Below are 25,058 nucleotides of genomic sequence, written 5' to 3'. Positions count from 1 at the left end.
GACTACTTTGAAGGTCAGTAAAACTTGGAAACACGCATCTATTTTTTACGAGCCGTAAATAAATAGTTGCCACTATTAAAGTTCCAGCCCTCGTATTCTATCATGCTTTCATGCTGCTACTGCCGAAACATGCATTTATTGAATAAGGATGATAGCACGTTGCTCAACCACATCTTTCAAGTTCAGACCCCAATAACTTTTTGCAGTGAACGACAAAAGGGAGTTGTGTCTTTTGAATCTGTCGCCCTTAAAACGTAACTTAGGTATTATCTATCTCGATACTGAACTTCAGTGTGTGTTATATCACTTTAATAGGGTCCGGGATTGAGAAAAAAAGTGTTACCCCAATAAAATACAGCGATCATGTATAACACCTACAACATCTTTGTTGAAAATCTCCCCCTAGTTAGAGATATCTAATTAAAATTGGCGGGGAGAGACTACCGTAGGGCTTAGGAAAACTATTTCACATTTGTGTATCCTTCCATATTTACGTCAGTTTCAACAGAGAAATATCCTGTTCATTCTTCAAATATGAAGAGGTCTTATACGCTGCAAAAAGCAACTACTGTATTATATAACTAAATTTTAGAAGAAACATTTGACCTATACGTGGCTGACTGTCTCTACCTACACTGCCCTGAATTGTATCATATGAGATACATTCGTTGAACAAAACATTTTATTAAAACTACTTCGATAGCCACCTGCACACTGCAAAATAAATATTCTTCTTAACGAAACGTCGTTTCATGCTGAGAGTAAGCGCGTAATGACAGCGTTACCAGCTACGTGCGATAAACGTTGTCTTATTTGAACTCCAGTGCAATTTGGTACACACGTAAATGAAATAAACAATTTACTAACAATCAGCTGGTAACTACCCAAATCATATAACATAAATTTTGTCTTTCAAAAACAAGCATGTGCTCAAACTGTTGACTATGGATCGAAAGGCACATTTGCAATTGCCATTCGAAAGAGCGATTAACAGGTGTAATTACAATGGGTAATGTGATAGAGCATGCACTGGCGATTCGACGACGCATATCGTCCGTCGTACATGGGGTTTCGTCATAGACTGCGTGTTTGAATGCTTGCCAAAGAAGGAAATCGAGAGGAGTCAAAGCGGGGGACATCGCAGGCCATTTGATAACAGAATTTCATCCTAGAATGAGATTTTCACTCTGCAGCGGAGTGTGCGCTGATATGAAACTTCCTGGCAGATTAAAACTGTGTGCCGGACCGAGAGTCGAACTCAGGACCTTTGCCTTTCACAGGCAAGTGCAAGAATTTCATTATGTCCAACGTCCACGAACGTTGTCATACAGCATTTGCGTTGCAACACGGAAAGAATGAGATGGATAACCGTCGTGTTGCAGCCACATACACTGTCGAATATCTAGTGATACCTCTTCTAGAAGAACCGGCAGAATGTTCATCAGAAAGTGTTCGTACGAAAATCCATTTACAACGGATGAGATGAAGTAAGATCCCACAACGTAATTTCCTACGATGCCGCACCATACGTTTACGATCCACGGCCGTTGATGTTGCACCTGCTGAAGCCAGTGTCGATTTTCGGGTACCCAATAGTGTGTGTAGTGCAAATTTATATTAGCGTGGTTAGTAAACGTTGCTTCGTCGATAAAGAGCAGACGTTGGAGAAACGTAGGGTCGTCTCGCAGTTCCTGAAGGGCAAACCGACAAAATTCTATACGACGTTCGAAATCACGGTCGTCGAGTGCCTGATGTAGTCACAGATGATAGTAATGGAAATTCTGTCGATGCAGGATGCGAATGATACTCGTCTGGCCACATCCCACGTCTCGTACCACAATGCGGATTCATTAGCATCGTAGCCAGAACAGGTTCTTCGTGTTCGCTGTCAGTTGCAATCTTCTTTCATGTCCTGTTTTTGACGTTCAAGCAACCTGTCCGTGGTCGCGTCTTAATAATTCGTGCAACTGCCTGGCGCGTCGGACATTTGCGATCCGGATAGATAGCCCTACACCACTACACTGTTTTTACGGCATTTCTTTTATGTTCACCATATAATAGTAGTATATCCAACTTCTCCTCATTGATGTACCGGGTGATCTAAAAGTCAGTATAAATATGAAAACTGAATAAATCACGGAATAATGTAGACGGAGAGGTACAAATTGACGCACATGCTTGGAATGACATGGGGTTTTAGTACAACCAAAAAAATACAAAAGTTCAAAAAATGTCCGACAGATGGCGCTTCATCTGATCAGAATAGCAATAATTAGCACAAAGTAAGACAAAGCAAAGATGATGTTCTCTACAAGAAATGCTCAATATATCCACCATCATTCCTCAACAAAAGCTGTAGTCGAGGAATAATGTTGTGAACAGCACTGTAAAGCATGTCCGGAGTTATGGTGAGGCATTGGCATCGGATGTTGTCTTTCAGCATCCCTAGAGATGTCGATCGATGATACACTTGCGACCTCAGGTAACCCCAAAGCCAATAATCGCACGGACTGAGGTCTGGGGACCTGGGAGGCCAAGCATGACCGAAGTGGCGGCTGAGCACACGATCATCATCAAACGACACGCGCAAGAGATTTTTCACGCGTCTAGCAATATGGGGTGGAACGCCATCATGCATAAACATCGTATGTTCCAACAGGTGTTCGTCAGCCAGGCTGGGGATGATGCGATTCTGTAACATATCGCTGTACCTCTCACCCGCCACGGTAGCAGTTACAAAACCAGAATCACGCATTTCCTCGAAGAAAAAAGGCCCGATAACAGTAGATGTGGTAAATCCAATCTATACCGCGACTTTCACGTCGTACAATGGAGTTTTCACGACAGTTCTAGGATTTTCGGCAGCCCAAATTCTGCAGTTGTGGGCGTTGACAGACCCTCGGAGCGTGAAATGAGCTTCGTCGGTCCACAACACGTTACTCAACCATTCGTCATCTTTTGCCATCTTCTGAAACGCCCACACCGCAAATGCCCTCCGCTTCACTAAATCGCCAGGTAGCAGTTCATGATGCCGATGGATTTTGTGCTGATAGCATCGGAGGGTACGCCTCAGTGCCAACCAAACAGCAGTGTATGGAATGCCGGTGCGACGTGCGACTGCACGAGCGCTGACCTCCCCGTGCATAGACGAACCCGCTACAGTCTCCATTTCTTCCTGAACTGTCTCAGCAGCATTACGCCTTGTGCTCGGTCGGCCACTACGGGGTCTGTCGTCCAAACAACCCGTGACTTCGAACTTCGAAACCATTCTCGCCACATCTGCATTTGTCAACGGACCTTCACCCGTTCGAGTAAAAATATGGCTCTGAGTACTATGGGACTCAACTGCTGTGGCCATCAGTCCCCTAGAACTTAGAACTACTTAAACCTAACTAACCTAAGAACATCACACACATCCATGCCCGAGGCAGGATTCGAACCTGCGATTGTAGTGCTCGCGCGGTTCCATACTGAAGCGCGTAGAACCGCACGGCCACACCGGCCGGCGTGAACTAGCCATTCTGATAATACCGCCGTTTCAGGTAACGTCAACATGCTGCGACTGCTGGCGCATCTGATTCTCTCTCTCATTACAGCTCCTTTTACACACGATTGCCATGCGCAGTCACTGACGTTTTGCTGTCGAGCGCCATCTGTCAGACTTTGTGAACTATGTTTTTTTTTGTTTTTTTTTTTGTTTTTTTTGTTCTAATAAAACCCCATGTCATTCCAAGCATGTGCGTCAATTTTTACCTCTCTATCTACATTATTCCGTGATATACTCAGTTTTCAAATTTATACTGACTTTTTGATCACCCGGTACATGTCTCCACGCAACGAATGTTGAAGCAGACATGAGCTGCCTGCAGTGCAGACGGGTAAACAGGCAAATTTGTTTACATTCTGACAGCAGTTTGCACCGCTCATGTCCATTCCGGCCACCGTGCTCTCAAGTTCTATCACATTTCCCCTATTTTTTTACTGCTGCTGCTACTACAAGTTTCAACGTCAACATTAATAAATGCTGTATCATTGAAATTGCCTTCTGCTACAGTCTGGAGCCGCGCGACCGCTGCGGTCGCAGGTTCGAGTCCTGCCTCGGGCGTGGATGTGTGTGATGTCCTTAGGTTAGTTAGGTTTAAGTGATTCTAAGTTCTAGGGGACTGATGATCTAAGATGTTAAGTCTCATAGTGCTCAGAGCCATTTGAACCATTTTGATATGTGTAACCACTCACGAAATGAAAGGTATGTTACGTCTCACGTGACTCAGCCCGTATATTAATTACGTATAACACCTATGCCATGTTCTCTGGAGTATAGAATAACAATCCCGTTACAGTTTACATTCAAATAACTAAAACTCCTATAGGCAGACGGATCACAGTTTGTAACCTTTTCTCAGTCATAGTTGTCTGGAAGGCGTACTTCTACGCCAGTCAACATCTGCGTGTTCTTATTGCCACAGTACATCCCAGCCAACTTTTGTATGTTCTTATTACAGCAGTAGACAAATTGAAGAATGACAGTAGAGATACCTATATGTTTTGTACTCGACAGACCATTCAAGTTTGGTAATATCTATATTTTTGATGGTATTGTTCCAGGCAATTAATCCACTAGAACACCCATTTTTTAACATCGGCCAGTTCTCCTATGTAGCAAGAACGTATTTGCTTGTTTAAACAACACACTGCGGTAACAGTTACCATGGGACACCAACAGGTGCTCACTGGCTGTTAGTTAAAATGGAAATGATCGTATGGCGTTAGTGACCGCAAGTTCCCAGGCGGGAAGTTCGGCCGCCAAGTGCAAGTCTTATTGAGTGAGACGCCGCTTTGGGCGACTTGCGCGTCGACGATGGGGATTAAATGATGATGAGGACAGCAGACCACCCAGTCCCTGGGGGGGAGAATTCTCCCACCCCAGGCGGGAATCGAACCTGGGCCCCCGTGCGTGGCATTCCAACGCGCTGAGCGTTCAGCTAATGGGGCGGACGGCTGTTAAGGTAACGTTGCTGCACGGAAGTGTGTGTCTCTGGCGAGTGATCAGGGGCAGCCATACTTACTGCACAGCGAAGTGATTTGGGCGTGAATTGCAATTACTGCGTCTTTGGATGTTTCGGGAGAACTGGGTTTAGAATCTGTGAATGTGTATCACAAATCCAATGTAAGCTATACAGAATATGCAGAACACCAACTTATTTTCTATGTCCCCCATGTCAAAGTAACATGTAAATTAGTGTGTGTTTACAGCAAAAGTGAAAAAATTATAATAATTGACTTGAAATTAGGCGAACAATTGACAATAGTATCAGTCCTTGAAAGACTTCATTTTCGCCACTAACTGTAGGTTATTAAAAATCCACTATTGCACTTTCGACCTTGTGGTCATTTTCAAGTGCGTAACAGCTGCGAGCAGTATATGAACAGGATTAAACATGCCATTAACGTAACACATTTATGTGATATTTTTAACCATGTGTATATATTGTTAGCAGCTGTTACCCACTTGAAAATAGCCACAAGGTCGAAAGGGCAATAGTGGATTTTTAATAAACCTATAGTGAGTGACGAAAACGAAGTCTTTCAAAGAACTTTACGAGATTGTAAACCGAAAGCAAACACAGTAGTATTAGTTGCTAATATAAGTCATAGAGATGACTTGTTACAAAATGTGGGCGGTCAGAACAACCCAGTTGGTTAGGGGGGATGATAACCTATTTATTGTATGAATTAAACTGAATTTGTTACCATCAGTTGCGTTATTGAAAAGTGTGTAGCTTATTTTTCCTTTATAATCTATTTCCTTACCAGCTGAGTTATAACTTACACAATATTTTCTAGCCCTTATGGATGCATTTTATCTCTCCACAGGTGGGTAGTGACTAAAAAGGAAAGCAACTACAATATTATTATCAACGTAACGTTTCGTTATAAACTCATCAACCATAATTATAATATTTTCCATATTTTTCTTCACTTTTCCGTATTATTTCCATATTCCACGTGAAAATGTACAAGAATATTTGTGCTGTTATTGCTTACCCTACCAGATTTCATTAGTATCTGGAAATGATTCACATTCCACCACCAACATAGAGAATCTAGAAAGTAACTGCAAGACCACTTCATCCTTCTATTCAAAATAAGGACTCAGAGAAAAACTTATGCCAAAGCTAATCATTATAGACACTTTAACTCACACACATGGATTTTGAATAACATTACTGTTTCTTAGTAGTATCTCTCTTTCACGGAGAACCTGAGGTTTATTGTTAGTTACACATCTCGACTTTGTTAAACAATATCTGTTACTTACAGCTTGTATATTTAGAGCATTTACAAAGCTTTGACTGCCATAGTTGGATAATAATCTGCGATATTAACATCCGAGAAAGTACAAATGGATGTCATCATCGTTAGATGGTCATGGAGGTAGATTCTTTAAGAATCAGAAAACATAAAGCTGTATTTATGGTAGCTAAAGTTATCACTCAACCTCTAATGCAATCCATGTATGTTTTAGTGTACATAACGGCTGGCTCCGGCAACTAGCATTATATGTTCATGGATTAACATTTGGGAAATGAAGAAAAACAAGTGATGTTGCATAAATTCTGTAGATTCTCTCTAGTTTAGTAGGGGAATCTGAATCACTGTTGAATGCTGACGAAACCTGGTAAAGTAAGCAATAAAATAACAGTTAATCTTGTACATTCATGCATATCATATGGAAAAAATATGGGAAAGTAAACAAAAATATTTAAAACTATGGAAAAACATGGAAAAATTGAAAAATATTGTAAATATAACTGATGAGTGGATAATGAAGCCTTATATTTACAACCACATTGTAGTTGCTTTCTGCTCAGAAGCAGTGAAATGCACCCACAATAACTATAAATTTGTGTAGATATTGTAGCTCAACTGGTAAGGTGCTAAATTATAAAGCAAAAATAGGTTACCTGCATTACAGTACCGCACCTGAAGGTAGAAAATTAAAATTAATTCATTCAAAGGAAGGTACATTTTATCTGGATTCATATCCATTACTTAGATTAGCAACTAATACTAACGTTCAGCGTTTGCCTCATTTTAAGTCAGTTACAATTTCAGCCATTTTGTCAGTTTTACTTTATGTACATTAATTTACATGATGCTTCAGACATGGTGCACCTGAAAAATGAGTTGGAATTTTGGATATTCTGCATAGTTGCCTTTGCATTGGGCTGCGGTCACAGTGGCTCCGATATCGGTGGATTTCGCCGACGACCGACATCGGCCGGAGACGACCGATCTTCTCACATCAGTACGCCACTACGCGCGCGGTCACACTATAGCCGATCTTATCTCCATAACGGACAGACTTCGGAGAGCAATCAGTGAAATTCAGTTTATTTTCTTCGGTCAAGTAGACCGACGTTCTCGCACACGAAACATGGAGCGTGAGAAACTGGTAAATTTAGTCTAAGAGAGAGTGAGTTCGTGGCATCCTGCGGATGAAAATATGGTAACCGGGATTTAGTACAGAATCTACGGACTGAAATCACAGGCTTATCCGAAACCTCAAATGGCCAAAAATTAACTTGTTCAAGTGACGAGGGTGACGTATCTTATTTCCTTATAGTTACTGTACTGGATGTTTCTTGTGGTAGATTGTCATTAGTTGTCTACAAATCGTTATTACTGCTTCCTGGCGTTTATGCCAGTAGGGTAGCGATTCTGTTAATACGAAGTGGTTTTCAAATGTGGTGCACGGTGTGTATTTCCACTTTTGAGTGCTTTAGGTTTTCAGAGTACCTTATGCTACAGTTTGTGCTTGTCTTTCACTAGTGTATTAAATGACAGTCATTGAACGTTAATTGACGTGCGTCTGCACAACTTTACATAAATGCAGCGAAACAGAGTCTTTACAACTCGCTTTTCAAGGCCACCTCGAATTATCTCGAGTATGTAACAGAACGTTTCTCCTGTCATCTCATATATTTGTAAAACTTGTCTGGTTATTCTGATACTGAGGACGAGTGTACAGCACCCAAGCACTCGTATCCAAGCACAGAGGCGTCGTGGTATCCACCCCACACTAAGAGGCTAAAATCTAACCTACTTCATATATACACTGAAGCGCCAAAGCAACTGGTATAGGCATGCGTATCCAAATACAGATATAAACGAGGGTCACGAGGTAAAAATACAGTTTTCATTCTGCATGTGTGAAAGTTTTACAGTGTGTAGATACATCCTTCCCGCTTGTTTTCAAACTTAGTTCAACCTGTTCCCGTGAGTGGCGCCGTCACAGCATGTCTTCAAGGTGGCTGCTACACTTGACGTTCGTCAGAAAAAACGTGCTGTCATATAATTCCTGTGCTGTGAAAACGAGACAGCGGGAAACATCCACAAGATGTTGAAAAAGGTGTATGGAGATGCTGCTGTCGATCGCAGTACAGTTAGTCGGTGGGCAAGCAGGTGACGTGATGAAAGTGGGCACGGCAATATGGAGGATTGTCGTCGCAGCGGCAGGCCTCGTACTGCACACATCCCAGACAATGTGCAGAGAGTTAACGAACTGCTGACTGCTGACAGACGCATGACAGTGAACGAATTGTCACGCTACGTTGGGACAGAGGAAGGAAGTGTTTGCAGAATACTGAAAGTGTTGGCGTTAAAAAAGGTTTGTGCCCGGTGGGTTCCCAGGATGTTGACAGTGGCTCACAAAGAAACAAGTAAGACGGTATGCAGCGAACTTTTGGAACAGTACGAGAATGGTGGAGATGAATTTCTTGGAAGAATTGTGACAGGTGATGAAACATGGCTCCATTATTTTTCATCAGAGACGAAGAGGCAATCAATGGAGTGGCATCATTCAAATTCACCCAAGAAAAAATAATTCGAAACCACACCTTCTGCTGGAAAAGTTATGGCTACGGTGGTTTTCGATTCCGAAGGACTCTTGCTTGTGGACATCATGCCAAGTGGAACCACCATAAAGTCTGATACATATGTGATGACACTGAAGAAACTTCAAGCTCGATTGAGTCGTTTTCGACCACATTGGCAAAAGCAGAATGTTTTGCTGTTGCCCAACAATGCAAGGTGACATGTCAGTCAAAAAACCATGGAAGCGATCACAAAACTCGGATGGACAACACCGAAACATCCGCCTTTCAGTCCTGACCTGGTTCCATGTGAGTATCATCTCTTTGGAAAAGTTAAAGACTCTCTTCGTGGAACAAGGTTTGAAGATGATAACTCCCTTGTGCACGCTGCCAAACAGTTGTTCCAACAGGTTGGTCCAGAATTTTACCGTGCGGGTATACAGGCGCTGGTTCCAAGATGGCATAAGGCAGTTGAGAGGGATAGAAATTATGTGGAGAAATGAAAATATTGTTCCTAAAGGATGTATCTACACACTGTAAAACTTTCAAACATGTAGAATAAAAGATGGATTTTTAAAAAAATTGTGTGCATTTCTTTTGGAGTGACCCTCATATAAACAGGCAGAATACGACGCTGCGGTCGGTGACGCCTATATAAGACAACAAGTGTCTGGTGCAGTTGTTAGATAGGCTGCATCTGCTACAATGGCAGGTTATCAACATTTAAGTGAGTTCGAACGTGGTGTTACAGTCGGCGCACGAGCGATGCGACACAGCATCTCCGAGGTAACGATGAAGTGGAGATTTTTCCCGAACGACCGTTTCACGAGTGTACCGTGAATATCAGGAATCCGGTATGACATCAAACCTCCGATATCGCTGCGGCCGGAAAAAGATCCTACAAGAACCAACGACGACTGAAAATCGTTCAACATGACAAAAGTGCAACCGTTATGCAAATTGGCCGGCCGGTGTGGCCGTGCGGTTAAAGGCGCTTCAGTCTGGAACCGCGTGGCCGCTACAGTCGCAGGTTCGAATCCTGCCTCGGGCATGGATGTGTGTGATGTCCTTAGGTTAGTTACGTTTAATTAGTTCTAAGTTCTAGGGGACTGATGACCACAGATGTTAAGTCCCATAGTGCTCAGAGCCATTTGAACCGTTATGCAAATTGCTGCAGGTTTCAATGCTGGGCCATCAACAGGTGTCAGCCTGCGAACCATTCAACGAAACATCATCTATATGGGCTCTACGAACCGAAGGCTGACTGCTGTATCCTTGATGACTGCACAACACGAAAATTTACGCCTCGCCTGAGCCCGTCAACACCGACGTTGGACTGTTGATGACTGGAAACATGTTGCCTGGTCGGACGAGTCTCGTTTCAAATTGTATCGAGCGGATGGACGTATACGGGTATGGAGACAACCTCATGAATCCATGGACCCTGCATGTCAGCAGGGGACTGTTGAAGCTAGTAGAGGCTCTGTAATGGTATGGTGCGCGTGCAATTGGAGTGATATGGGACCCTTGATACGTCTAGATACGACTCTGACAGCTGACACGTCGTAAGCATACCGTCGGATCACCTGCATCCATTCGCGTCCATTGTGCATTCGGACGGACTTCGGAAATCCCAGCAAGACAATGCGACACCCCCACGTCCAGAATTGTACAGAGTGACTCCAGGAACACTCTTCTGAGTTTGAACACTTCCGCTGTCCACCAAACACCGCAGACATGAACATTATTGAGTGTATATGAGTGTCTTGCAACGTGCTCTACAGAAGAGATCTCCACCCTCTCGTACTCTTAAGGATTCATGGCCAGCTCTGCAGGATACATGGTGTCAGTTCCCTCCAGCGAGTCCAATCCACGTCGTGTTGCGGCACTTCTGCGTGCTCGCGGGGGCCCTACACGATATTAGGCAGGTGTACCAGTTTCTTTGTCTCTTCAGTGTATATTATCTCAATCCAGGACATTCTTCTCCACAAATCAGTCAAATATTTATTGATAAATTATGATTGGTTCCTAAAAATAATGTTATCTGCATGTTTCAAGAAAAACAGCCAGCTTAAACCACTCCCTATTAAAGATTTCCAGAATAAAACATACATGTTGCACCACTGTAGTTCTGAAATTTGTCTATTGGGGTACTAAAAACACATGAGTGGTTTACCTGGATAGAAATACACCATCCAATCAGGACTGAAAAACAGTATTTGTCCTTTCTACCTAGACATTTAGTTATTTGTGTGTAAAATATGTGCATATTTTTATTGTCATTCCAATGAAGGCAACATAGGCATTATAGATAAATGGTATATTAAAGCTGGAGAAATTTGTCTTCTCACTCCATTATTTCCCACAATGCAGTCACATATATGTTACTAAATTAGAATTTGGTTCTACAAATAATGTTATTCCACGCCTTACGAAAAATAGACACCATGAACAACCCCCTATTAAATATTTCGACTAATGCACGATTTAAATCGATCATTTGCTGTTGGTTTCGATCAGTGTTAACGGTTTCACCGGGCTTTAGCAGCGCATAATAGATGACATGCTTCTGATCCCACCAAACACAGAGCATTGTCTTCTTTCCAAAGCGTTTTGGTATTGCAGTGAATGTCGATGGTTTGCCTAGATGCACCCACAATTTACGATGGTTAGGATCCTGTCCCTATCCGACGGAGAAACGATTTTCTTTTGCATCTGGCGAGCAGCAATTCACAAGTAGTCTTTCGGTTTGCTTGCTGTATTTCATTCAGTTCATGCGGAAGCCATTTTCTCACTTTCTGCACCTTTCCTATAGCTTTCAACCGAAGATAAACGGCTTTCTGCGTCACATTCAATTGTTCCGCGAGTTCCTGTTGAGTCTGAGTATCATCTTCATCCAGTAAGGCCTGCAATTCGTTGTCTTCGAGCTTTTTCGGTGGTTTCCCGCGCTCGTCGTTTCCCACGCCAAAATTACCACTTTTGAATTTTCTGAACCACTCGATAAACTGTGTTTTCCCAAGAGCATGTTCGCACAAAGCTCCGGCAAGTATTCGATGCGATTCTGCAGCAGTTTTCTTCAAATGATAACAGAAAACCAATGCCCGAAAATCGTACGTAGGCACAAAACTCAACACGTTTACGTGTTTGAAGCAGATACCGATGTATGGAACTTAGGTTACTGTGTGTTGACACTCGACGTCAGCTGTTACGAGAAGCAGAAGGCGCTGCAGACGCGGTCTCACGGGCCCTACACTGGCGGATGGGACCGTCTATGGGGCAATTTCGGTTTCATACTTCTAACACCTGGTATGTTACACGTGCAAGCGACACGCTCTGGCTGATGGGAGCGATCGTAAAGGCACTTGCCATTCACAGTTGCTTCCATCAGCCACCGCGACGAGTGTCAACTTCGCTTGCGCGAATATTACATGGGCTGGATAAAAAAGTACTGGTAAGACTGCCGTAACATGAATGGTATATGACAGGCGGCATGCACGCTGTCTGTAGCTGATAGCTGAAAGTCAGCTGAAATAGTGCAGTCATCGGTGGCGACAGTGTCTGAGTCAGTCGCAGTGTGTACTGTCTGAAAGTGCGGGAGGCCTGTTCTAACGCCGTAACAGTATGTTCAGGAAGCATGAACAATGTGCGTGGTGGGAGGGCAGAACAATGTGTCCTTCTGCCACTGCATCCCATCATCTTTCATGACAATGCACGATGCCACATGGCGAACTCATGCAAAAGCTCCTGCGCACGTGAGCGTGGGATACATCGGAAGGATACATCGGAACATCCACCATATTCACCCGATATGAGTCCATGCGATTATGACTTGTTCGTCAAAATGAAGGAACTACGTCGTGGCATGTGCTACAACACAAGAGAATACGTCATCCCTGTCATAGGGCGGTCCTTGTGACGCATCGGCAGAGATGGATGCGCTGGCGGTGTACGACGCCGTCCATCTCTGTAGGGGAACTAATAGATATGCAGCACGATTATTCTGGCGACATATAATACGGTGAACGTCTGTCAATGAAGGTGCAACAGGTCTACTACGAGGTGCATTCAAGTTCTAAGGCCTCCGATTTTTTTTCTCCTGGCTGGAAAGAGATAGAAACATGCGCATTGTTTTAAAATGAGGCCGCATTCATTGTCAATACGTCCCAGAGATGGCAGCACCGTACGGCAGATGGAATTTTACCGCCAGCGGCGAGAATGAGAACTGTTTTAAATACTTAAAATGGCGGAGTTTTCCTTACTTGAACAGCGTGCAATCATTCGTTTTCTGAATTTGCGTGGTGTGAAACCAATGGAAATTCATCAACAGTTGAAGGAGACATGTGGTGATGGAGTTATGGATGTGTCGAAAGTGCGTTCGAGGGTGCGACAGTTTAATGAAGGCAGAACATCGTGTGACAACAAACCGAAACAACTTCGGGCTCGCACAAGCCGGTCTGACGACATGATCGAGAAAGTGGAGAGAATTGTTTTGGGGGATCGCCGAATGACTGTTGAACAGATCGCCTCCAGAGTTGTCATTTCTGTGGGTTCTGTGCACACAATCCTGCATGACGACCTGAAAATGCGAAAAGTGTCATCCAGGTGGGTGCCACGAATGCTGACGGACGACCACACGGCTGCCCGTGTGGCATGTTACCAAGCAATGTTGACGCGCAACGACAGCATGAATGGGACTTTCTTTTCGTCGGTTGTGACAATGGATGAGACATGGATGCCATTTTTCAATCCAGAAACAAAGCGCCAGTCAGCTCAATGGAAGCACACAGATTCACCGCCACCGAAAAAATTTCGGGTAACCGCGAGTGCTGAAAAAATGATGGTGTCCATGTTCTGGGACAGCGAGGGCGTAATCCTTACCCATTGCGTTCCAAAGGGCACTACGGTAACAGGTGCATCCTACGAAAATGTTTTGAAGAACAAATTCATTCCTGCACTGGAACAAAAACGTCCGGGAAGAGCTGCACGTGTGCTGTTTCACCAAGACAACGCACCTGCTTATCGAGCTAACGTTACACAACAGTTTCTTCGTGATAACAACTTTGAAGTGATTCCTCATGCTCCCTACTCACCTGACCTGGCTCCTAGTGACTTTTGGCTTTTTCCAACAATGAAAGACACTCTCCGTGGCCGCACATTCACCAGCCGTGCTGCTATTGCCTTAGCGATATTCCAGTGATCAAAACAGACTCCTAAAGAAGCCTTCGCCGCTGCCATGGAATCATGGCGTCAGCGTTGTGAAAAATGTGTACGTCTGCAGGGCGATTATGACGAGAAGTAACGCCAGTTTCATCGATTTCGGGTGAGTAGTTAATTAGAAAAAAAATCGGAGGCCTTAGAACTTGAATGCACCTCGTAAAGAGACTGCTTACACCACGCTTGTCCGCCCTATTCTGGAGTACTGCTGCGCAGTGTGGAATCCGCATCAGGTGGGAGTGACGGATGACCTCGAAAAAGTACAAAGAAGGGCAGCTTGTTTTGTATTATCGCGAAATAGGGGAGATAGTGTCACACACATGATACGTGAATTGGAGTGGCAGTCATTAAAACAAAGGCGTTTTTCGTTGCGACGGGACCTTCTCATGATATTTCAGTCACCAGTTTTCTCCTCCGATTGCGAAAACATTCTGTTGGCACCCACCTATATAGGAAGAAATGATCATCACGATAAAATAAGAGAAATCAGGGCTCGCATAGAAAAATTTAAGTGCTCGTTTTTCCCGCGTGCCGTTCGAGAGTGGACCGGTAGAGAGACAGCTTGAAGGTGGTTCATTGAACCCTCTGTCAGGCACTTTATTGTGAATAGCAGAGTAATCAGGAAGATGTAGAAGTTTGCTATGAATTATAACCAAGCTGCCACTACTTTTATCCAACACCTGTAGCACAATGGGAACTGATGTGCAAAGTTATGACGTCATCCCTATCAGGTTCTCTGAAAAACTAGAGTAAAAGTTAAACCTCATCAAAAAAAGTAACGAGTAGAGAATACTGAAAATTTAATGCTCATTAACAGTCATTAATCAGCCGGAAACATTTCTCTCGTGATGTGGCTGACTGGTGGAAATCTAGTGTCCAGAAAATGTATAAAAATGCAGCCTTCTAGCTAAATGACAGGAGAAAAAACGTCGCATATTACTGTTTTCTAACTCGTAAACTGCAAGCGAAGGGATGTAACAGAGAATACCAAGCTAACCATAACTAAAATATTCAAATAGAAAATATTAGTGCTGCAGAAAACCGAACAAGAAGAGAAAATCATCGCATGCAAGGACTACAGGCATCTACCAGGTGCGAATTGAAGCATTTACCCCCTTACAATGGAACGAAAAGTGTGTATGCAGAGATATATAGGTCTGCATATATAGGTCCTGTCTGTAGATGGGAAGTAAAACATTACTTGGCAGGGGGATAAAAGATCATTTCCAAAGGCTGTATGGAGCACGATCATCGGATGATACAACAGAACAGCACAGCTGCTACGAGATTGGACGTGTATTTATCACACGAAATTACAACTACTTTTTCGGAAGTAATGCCCGAATAAGATGGACTGGAAAAAGTAATAATAAAAATTATCATAAATGTGAATCTATAAAACTTTTTGGCCTGTCATCAAGAAAGAGTTCATTTAAGCAGTGATGGGGAAACAACGTTGTGGCCACTTATACCCCAAAAAGAACAGGGAATAATCGTACTGACCCCCAAGAAAAAGAAACCACAAAGAATAACAGTAACGTTGTTACGCAAGACCCGAAAATCATATCTCGTTTCATAGTGGGAAAATTAAAACAAACCTTCCATGCATCCTCGGGGTGGGGCAGACGTGTAGTGTACCCAACAAAAGCATCACAGATTGAATTTGTTCCTCAAGAGACACGGCGTTTTTCTCTTACCAACATCAGGCACAAACATTATGCCTAATGAATATACACTCCTGGAAATGGAAAAAAGAACACATTGACACCGGTGTGTCAGACCCACCATACTTGCTCCGGACACTGCGAGAGGGCTGTACAAGCAATGATCACACGCACGGCACAGCGGACACACCAGGAACCGCGGTGTTGGCCGTCGAATGGCGCTAGCTGCGCAGCATTTGTGCACCGCCGCCGTCAGTGTCAGCCAGTTTGCCGTGGCATACGGAGCTCCATCGCAGTCTTTAACACTGGTAGCATGCCGCGACAGCGTGGACGTGAACCGTATGTGCAGTTGACGGACTTTGAGCGAGGGCGTATAGTGGGCATGCGGGAGGCCGGGTGGATGTACCGCCGAATTGCTCAACACGTGGGGCGTGAGGTCTCCACAGTACATCGATGTTGTCGCCAGTGGTCGGCGGAAGGTGCACGTACCCGTCGACCTGGGACCGGACCGCAGCGACGCACGGATGCACGCCAAGACCGTAGGATCCTACGCAGTGCCGTAGGGGACCGCACCGCCACTTCCCAGCAAATTAGGGACACTGTTGCTCCTGGGGTATCGGCGAGGACCATTCGCAACCGTCTCCATGAAGCTGGGCTACGGTCCCGCACACCGTTAGGCCGTCTTCCGCTCACGCCCCAACATCGTGCAGCCCGCCTCCAGTGGTGTCGCGACAGGCGTGAATGGAGGGACGAATGGAGACATGTCGTCTTCAGCGATGAGAGTCGCTTCTGCCTTGGTGCCAATGATGGTCGTATGCGTGTTTGGCGTCGTGCAGGTGAGCGCCACAATCAGGACTGCATACGACCGAGGCACACAGGGCCAACACCCGGCATCATGGTGTGGGGAGCGATCTCCTACACTGGCCGTACACCACTGGTGATCGTCGAGGGGACACTGAATAGTGCACGGTACATCCAAACCGTCATCGAACCCATCGTTCTACCATTCCTAGACCGGCAAGGGAACTTGCTGTTCCAACAGGACAATGCACGTCCGCATGTATCCCGTGCCACCCAACGTGCTCTAGAAGGTGTAAGTCAACTACCCTGGCCAGCAAGATCTCCGGATCTGTCCCCCATTGAGCATGTTTGGGACTGGATGAAGCGTCGTCTCACGCGGTCTGCACGTCCAGCACGAACACTGGTCCAACTGAGGCGCCACGTGGAAATGGCATGGCAAGCCGTTCCACAGGACTACATCCAGCATCTCTACGATCGTCTCCATGGGAGAATAGCAGCCTGCATTGCTGCGAAAGGTGGATATACACTGTACTAGTGCCGACATTGTGCATGCTCTGTTGCCTGTGTCTATGTGCCTGTGGTTCTGTCAGTGTGATCATGTGATGTATCTGACCCCAGGAATGTGTCAATAAAGTTTCCCCTTCCTGGGACAATGAATTCACGGTGTTCTTATTTCAATTTCCAGGAGTGTAGACTCCGAGAAAGCATTCGATAAAGACAGTCATCAGTACCTAAGGAATGTGTTACAGCATTTCAAATTTCCACAAATGAGAGCAGATTCACTGCTACCAAATCACAAGGTGCAAATAAACGCACAGCTTATGAAAGCATTCCCATCCAACATTCTATCAGTCACGTTATTCTCTTCGTCAACTCTTTAGCATCATTAAACCGTACGATCAGCACTTTCATACTAGGATTACACATTGGTACACGGCAGTTCACCGTCAACGCCTACAATGACGATGTTTCCGTAACTTATGGTAGCATGGAAAAATACTGTATAAATCTCGGCTGTAATGGACGTCATTTACAAAGAAGCAGCGGGGCAACTGTGAAAAACGATGAAACAGGTCTCTTTCGGCTCAGTGAAACGTAACTTCTCATTGACATCCCTTTACCGAATGTGTTAAAATGGAAATGTTGGCTGTGAAACAGGAAAAACGTGCGTGACCTAATTGACGCTAATACCTAACAAATGGTAGAAATACTAACAGGTTCTCTGATAGCGAACAGTACAAGGTAACTGAATATCATTCAAAGAATTAAATCATCATTCGGGCCCTGTCCAAAATATGATATCCTGTGTGATCAAAAGTATCCGGACACCCCCAAAAACAAACATTGTGCATTGTGCTGCCACCTACTGCCAAGTACTCCATATCAGCGACCTCAGTAGTCATTAACCATCGTGACAGAGCACAATAGGGCGCTCCGCGGAACTCAGGGACTTTGAACGTGGTCAGGTGATTGGGTGTCACTTCTGTCATACATCTGTACGCGAGATTTCCACACTCCTAAACATCCCTAGGTCAACTGTTTCCAATGTCATGGTAGAGTGGAAACGTGGAGGGACACGTAAAGCACAAAAGCGTACAGGCTGACCTCGTCTGATGACTGACAGAGACGCCGACAGTTGAAGAGGGTCGTAATGTGTAATAGGCAGATGTCTATCCAGACCATCACACAGGAATTCAAAACTGCATCAGGATCCACTGCAAGTACTATGAGAGTTAGGCGGCAGGTGAGAAAACTTCGATTTCACGCTCGAGCGGCTGCTCATAAGCCACACATCAAGCCGGTAAGTGCGATGTAAGGAGCGTAAACATTGGACGATTGAACATTAGAAAAACGTTATGTGGAGTGACGAATGTTGCGATCCAATGGCAGGGTGTGGGTATCGCGTATGCCCAGTGAACGTCATCTGCTAGCGTGTATAGTGCCAAGGCCGTGGTGGTGCCAAGGCCGTAGTGTTGTGGTGTGGTCGTGTTTTTCATGGAGGGGGCTTGCACCCCTTGTTGTTTTGCGTGGCACTATCACATCACAGGCCTACATTTATGTTTGAAGCACATTCCTGTTTCCTACTGTTGAAGAACAATTCGGGGATGGCGACTGCATCTTTCAACACGATCGAGCACCAGTTCATAATGCACGGCCTGTGGCATAGTGGTTACACGACAATAACATCCCTGTAATGGACTGGCCTGCACATAGTCCTGACCTGAGTCCTATTGAACACCTTTGGGATGTTTTGGAACGACGACTTCGTACCAGGCCTCACCGACCGACATCGATACCTCTCCTCAGTGAAGCACTCCGTGAAGAATGGGCTGCCATACCCCAAGAAGCATTCCAGCACCTAACTGAACGTATGCCAGAGAGAGTGGAAGCTGTCATCAAGGCTAAGGATGGACCAACACCATAATGAATTCCAGCATTACCGATGGAGGGCGCCACGAACTTCAAAGTCATTTTCAGTCAGGTGTCCGGATACTTATGATCACATAGTGTATGTTTCAATAGACACATCCACTGATAGAAAATATACAGCACAAATAAAAAAAGGCATAGCTTGATACATTTGGAATGTTATGTCACTTCGTGTAGCCGGGGATTAGCTGACGAAATCTTTTGTGTCGTCTCCTTGCCACTGTTGAGTGTTGCACCATGGGAAGCAAGGAGAGGATGTTGTTTGGTGGCCGTATCCTCTGTCTACAACACAACTGCACACATATATTAACAGCGTTCCTTATTAACAAGAAGTTTCTTATCTTTAAGCTAGTTGTTGTGATACAAGCTCTTAAATATTAGTCCACGTTAGCCTCACCGCTGGTGAAGTACACGTCCCGCTATGTACACTACTCTGGTCGCTATGTGCTGGCTGAGACCGTGACTCCGATTGCTACTGCCTGCTGCCCTCCGGCCCACGGCGGCGATCTAAATACCGGCGGTCGAGACGGCGTTGGGGAAAAGTTCAAAAAAATGGGTCAAATGGCTCTGAGCGCTATGGGATTTAACATCTTAGGTCGTCAGTCCCCTAGACTTAGAACTACTTAAACCTAAGTAACCTAAGGACATCACACACATCCATGCCCGAGGCAGGATGGGAACCTGCGACCGTAGCGGTCGCGCGGTTCCAGACTGAAGTGCCTAGAACCGCTCGACCACAACGGCCGGCGGCGGAAAGTTGCTTGCGAGTTTGTCGTTGGCCTCTCTCCTGCGTTTGGCGCGTTTTATTCAGCGCCTATTATCGACCTTCTCATAACCTCTTGGCCAACTGGTGTGCTGGGGACAGATTACGCCAACACAAAATCACCTACAGAAGGAGGTCTAGGTTTAATATGTGGTGAAACAAGATGTTCGTCACTTGTCATGGAACACTAATAAATGCACTGAAACTGCCTGCAAGTCGGTTGGATTTGCTGGAGATTGCATTGGGTGTCACGTCAGAAACAGTGGGCTACAGACGGATGCCAGCAACTTTATCTCGGACTTACAACCTACATCGTATGTACTAGAGAAGATTCCGAATAAAACGTACTATGCAACAAAGGCAGTAATCAGAAACATTCGGAAAAAAACGCCATGTGCTGCAACATGCCTAATTAAACATAAAAAATTAAACCATAAGACGCCATTGACTTACCTCGCTGACAAATCCACCACCTCACTGACACGCTAAGTGGTGGTTATGTTAATAATTGATCTAGTGTGGTATTGTTGACAGAGCCATGCAACAAATAGTAGTTTCCCACAGAATTACAGGACTGCGGAAACTGATAAAATTTAAAGCAAAGAGTTTGTTATTACTAATGTTAACGAAATAAATACCAAGAAAATAATACAGAGTGGTCCAAAAAATGTATCAACTGTTTAAAAGTCCATAACTTGCAAACTAATTGACGGAGTTGTCTCATTTTTGGTGAAAGTGAAGCTTAAAGTTCAACTTAAAGATATCACTGTAGGTGTTCGAAATGGTCACCATTAACATCCACACACAAACGATGCCGCCGAACTGCAGCACGAACTACTGACTGCAACGTGTTCAGTTGGATATTTGCACATGAATCTACGATGGATTCTCGAAGTTCATCCAATGTGCGTGACTTTTGTCGCCAAACGACGTCCTTTAGTGTTCCCCACAGGTAAAAGTCCAGAGGAGATAGGTCTGGGGAACGTGGTGGATACTCCACAGCATCTCTACGGCCTATCCATCTTCCTCTTAGATTTTCGTCGAGATACGCCTTACTGTACCATTGAGTTAGAACTGTGCCTCATCAGACCACGCAATCACCTCAGCAAACTCTTCATCGTGGCGCACCATATTAGTAAACCACTCGCAGTACTCCATTCTAGGATCTGGGTCGTCTTCGTTCATTGCGTGTAGCAGTCGTGGGATGTACCACTTCCACTTTGCTGTCTTCAAAATACGCCGTACACTCGAGCGACTCACTCCAGTTTCACGGGCACACTGTCCCACAGACTTCTGTGGTGAGCGAGTGACATTGTTGTAACGGATGACGGGAGTTAGCTGGACTTGTTACTGTTACAGGTCGTCCAGATTGTTGTTTGTGTACATCTTTAACACAGCCTTCGCCTTCACATTTGTCTCGAATGCGACGAATCGTTAAACGTGTCGGTGGCTCTGTTTGATACTCATTTCGCCATTGCCGTTGAACCTCATTAATGTTTTAGTACTTAAAATACCACTTCAAAACTGACTTCCTTTCATCGAATGTAAGCCTTGTGCCAGCCATGTTTACTCGAATAACTAGGTGCAACTAAGAACAAAACACTCACTATATGGCGACTGTCATCTGCCAAAACAAAACAACGCAATACATCGCTGGTGTGGCGATTGCCGGAACTACAAACTATTACACTACTACAGATGAGACAACTCCGTCAGTTAGTTTGCCAGTTATGGACTTGTAAACAGTGGATACATTTTTTTGGACCCATGTGTATATACGGACGTCAAATCGTTTCCGGCATCCAAACAAGAGCACTCGCATGGTTTTATATTCTTTCATAAACTATGTCTTCAACGCGGGAGGAAATGTGTAGCGGTTCTTTGCTGTCATGCGGAAGTCATAGAAACTCACCAATTCTTTAAGTTTAGAATGAGTTTAACACTACAGGAAACAGCGAAGGAATGGTACACCGACGGACGATTGGCCACCAGTGGTGTGATGATTTTACTAATGTCTCATTAGTGGAAATATTCTCAGGAATTACTAGGTCTACAACTTTGCTTCCGCCGTTTTTCAATAGACGGCAGTGGTAGAAAGTAGTGGCGCAAGTCGTTCGTCATAAGTGTCATACAGCAAGCTTAGGCATTTGAGAACATAACGCCATCAAAATATCAGTCGATTTTTGATTACATCATAAAGTTATTCTCGACTGAATACATCAACTTATGAGCCCAGTTCTCGTCATCTGCGGGAGGTTTTAATTTTCTGCTTTGATATGAAGAAATCTGCGGCTGAGGCTCATAAAAATCGGGTAAGACCTATGATGAGACGCCTGTTAGTGACAGAACTCCGCAGAAAATTGTTTCCATGCTTCAAGAATGGTAATTTTGATGGTAAAGACCGGCATGGTTGTGAAAGAGGGGGAAAGCTTTCGATGCTACTGTAACCGACAATCAAAGGAGATCGTTATCGAAAGCAATTGATGCGTTTGAGCCGAGCACTGTGAGGACAAACGGCCACACTACTGCGACAGACATGAAAAAATGATTTTGCAGCATGACAGAGCACGGCCCCATGTCCAGAATCCCGTAAAAACATACTTGGAAACGTTGAAATGGGAAGTTCTTCCCCACCCGCTGTATTCTCCAGATATTTCTCCCTCTGACTGCCACCTTTCTTGATCTGTGATACACGACCTAGCTGACTAGCACTTGCGGTCGTATGAACAAGTGCAGCGGCCAAAAGCAGTCCTCTGCTGTCTCTGACAGGAGTATAATCTCAGTGATAAACCTCAAAGTTTTTGTTTCTTCACCTTCCAAATTTCTCCTGGTTTCCTTCACAGCAGCCGGCCGCTGTGACCGAGCGGCTCTAGGGGCTTCAGTTCGGAACCACGCTTCTACTATGGTCGCAGGTTCGAATCCTATCTCGGGCATGGATGTGTGTGATGTCCTTAGGTTAGTTACGTTTAAGTAGTTCTAGGCCTAGGGGACTGATGACTTCGGATGTTAAGTCCTTTACTGCTCAGAGCCATTTGAACCATTTGAATTTATTCACAGGTGAAGAGGCTTGCACAGGACAGGGTAGCATGGGAAGTTGCATTAAACCAGTCTTCGGAATGAAGACGGCAACACAACAACAACAACATGTGATGAACACCTCCACAAAGTTTGACAAATATCAGACTTGTGGGTCACTGTGTAACACGTTCCATTTCTGACTGAGTATGTAATAATTTATATTTTTTCTAAATTGTTCATTAGGCTGCCTTTTTTTATCGGTGTGTAGGAATGACCGGCATTATGTCGCTGGTCGTGTGTTTTTGTTTTATACGTGAACTGAAATTTCTTGCTGTCTATATTTTCTCACAGGTATCACAATTCAACTTATAAACGCTACACGGTAAATAAACTGGATCTTTCTAAGTCAGTTTCAATCGTATGAGCTTATACATAAAATTCATGCTATCAAGGTAAACGTATTTTGTCTGCTGTAGTACAGAATCCGAGCAAGCCCGGCATATGCTCGATACTAGTATATTTTACTGCGGCATTACTGTTCCAGCGAAAACACGAAATTTCAGACAAATCACCGATGCTTACGGGCGCCTTGTCTACCTTCAGTTGGCGTATAGGCAAATATTCACTTACCAGTTATCCATCTGGCTGTAAACGATTCTGGTGTAAAGTCCCCATATAAGATATCATCCAACCCAAATGGTTCTTTCGTGGCCGCTGTTGCAATTGGCAGCAAAACCACACAGGTAGCCTGTAATACCAGAAACATAAAGAGTTTAAACAGTGTTCTAAACTAACAAGTTCAGTTCAATATTATCAATGTAATGTATTCATTAGCTGGGTTCCGAATTCATTTGGCTTGCCTTTTTGCCAAAAATTCAATATAAAAAGGTTGCGTCAAAACATATGTTATTTAAACCACCATCGCTCAATTCACAATAAAACGCGACGATTAATTTTTAAGGATTTTTGCCATTTACGTTTTTTTGCAAATTACAAATCACCCAGAAATGAATGGAGATACAATAGTTGGAAATATTTTAGTAAGCTTCTCACCAAATTTTTGATATATTTGTACATATGTATTCGGATCTAATCAAGTATCGAAAATCATACCATTTCTCCATAAAAGCTCAAATTTGACTTGTTGGTAGTCCCCTGCACAAGGTTGAAGAGGAAACAAATACCATTCTCTCTCAGTTACTTCATTTTTGGCACCGACAGACACAACCACGTGTTAGCATCGGCCAGAGCATTTGTATTATTTTGTATCTACATATTTTGTCAGATGATTACAGTTCAGCTACACTTCATCATGTAGAACTTAAAAAGGCGAATTGTGCTGTTATCCAAATGCTGAAGGATATAAATGTTTCAAAAATTTCAATATCACTATACATAAAGGAGAGTATATCAGTTATCCAATACACCACTGGTCCTTTATTTACTTCAGTTATATTTAGTCTAAGTATTACAGTTCAAGTTATTTCAAAGTGATAGTCGTTGTGGGTTGCATTTGGCTCTGTCACTACAAATTGTATTCGTCAGTTGTTCTTGATTACGGTTACCTAAACAAGAAACACAGTAAATAATTTAGCACGGAAGCAGTGCTCTTGCACGTATGTATATCTCTCTCACCTCGCTGCACACTTCCCCCACCACAATCCACACTATCTGTGGATGAATGGAGTGAGGGGGGGGGGGGGGAAAGGAAGGAAGAGGGGGAAACAGCGAACATGCCACATTTAGGCTAGGCGCAAATTGAGACGCGAATAGCGCGTGTGGCGCGACGCAGCGCAGCGCGCGTTTTTGTTAACTCCACAGGTTCAAATAGGACCGCGCAAATTGCGACGCGACGCGACTGGGACGCAACACGCGCCTGCGCAAGGTCGCGCAGCGTTGAGGTTGAGGCACAGTTTCTCGCGCCGCGCGTCGCGCTTGCCTCGCTAGCACCGTGGGAAATTTGAGTCGGGCAGTCGAAAAGTAGCTCGGCCATATGTTCACATCGGAACGGCGCATATCAGCACTGGTCGTATTGCCAATACGATAAATTTTGTCTTACTGTGTACTGAATTTTATTGCCTTTGGGTACTGTTTCGTTTTTCGCCATTTAAACGCTCCAGCTTTCTTCGATAGCACGTTATACTTTTCTGTTATTTATATCTGCATAGTTTTGTTTTGGTTTTCTTCTGTCAAGAAAAATGTATACTTCAGTAACTGGTGAGCCATTGACCGCTGGAATTACACCATATGCCTCGGCGAGGTTTTCAGATCGCAAGAAGGGACAGAGGGTAG

The 25,058-nt window shown here is 44.2% G+C and overlaps 1 protein-coding gene across 1 annotated transcript in view; it reads right to left on the bottom strand.

Annotated features, from left to right (window-relative positions):
* The window catches only part of LOC124616585 (venom dipeptidyl peptidase 4-like), a 256,248-nt gene extending 232,405 nt beyond the window's left edge, over positions 1 to 23,843 (bottom strand). Inside the window, exons 1-2 of the mRNA XM_047144906.1 lie at positions 23,820 to 23,843; positions 23,397 to 23,514 (exon numbers count right to left, since the gene is read on the bottom strand). Coding sequence (XP_047000862.1) covers positions 23,397 to 23,514; positions 23,820 to 23,843 — 142 coding nt within the window. The remainder of the gene's footprint in view (positions 1 to 23,396; positions 23,515 to 23,819) is intronic.
* Positions 23,844 to 25,058: the final 1,215 nt, after the last annotated feature.

The sequence above is a fragment of the Schistocerca americana genome, chromosome 5 (assembly GCF_021461395.2).
Source record: "Schistocerca americana isolate TAMUIC-IGC-003095 chromosome 5, iqSchAmer2.1, whole genome shotgun sequence".
Taxonomy (NCBI): Eukaryota; Metazoa; Arthropoda; class Insecta; order Orthoptera; family Acrididae; genus Schistocerca; species Schistocerca americana.
The sequence above is the reverse complement of the archived record's forward strand: the minus strand, read 5'-3'. Positions and strand labels throughout refer to the sequence as shown.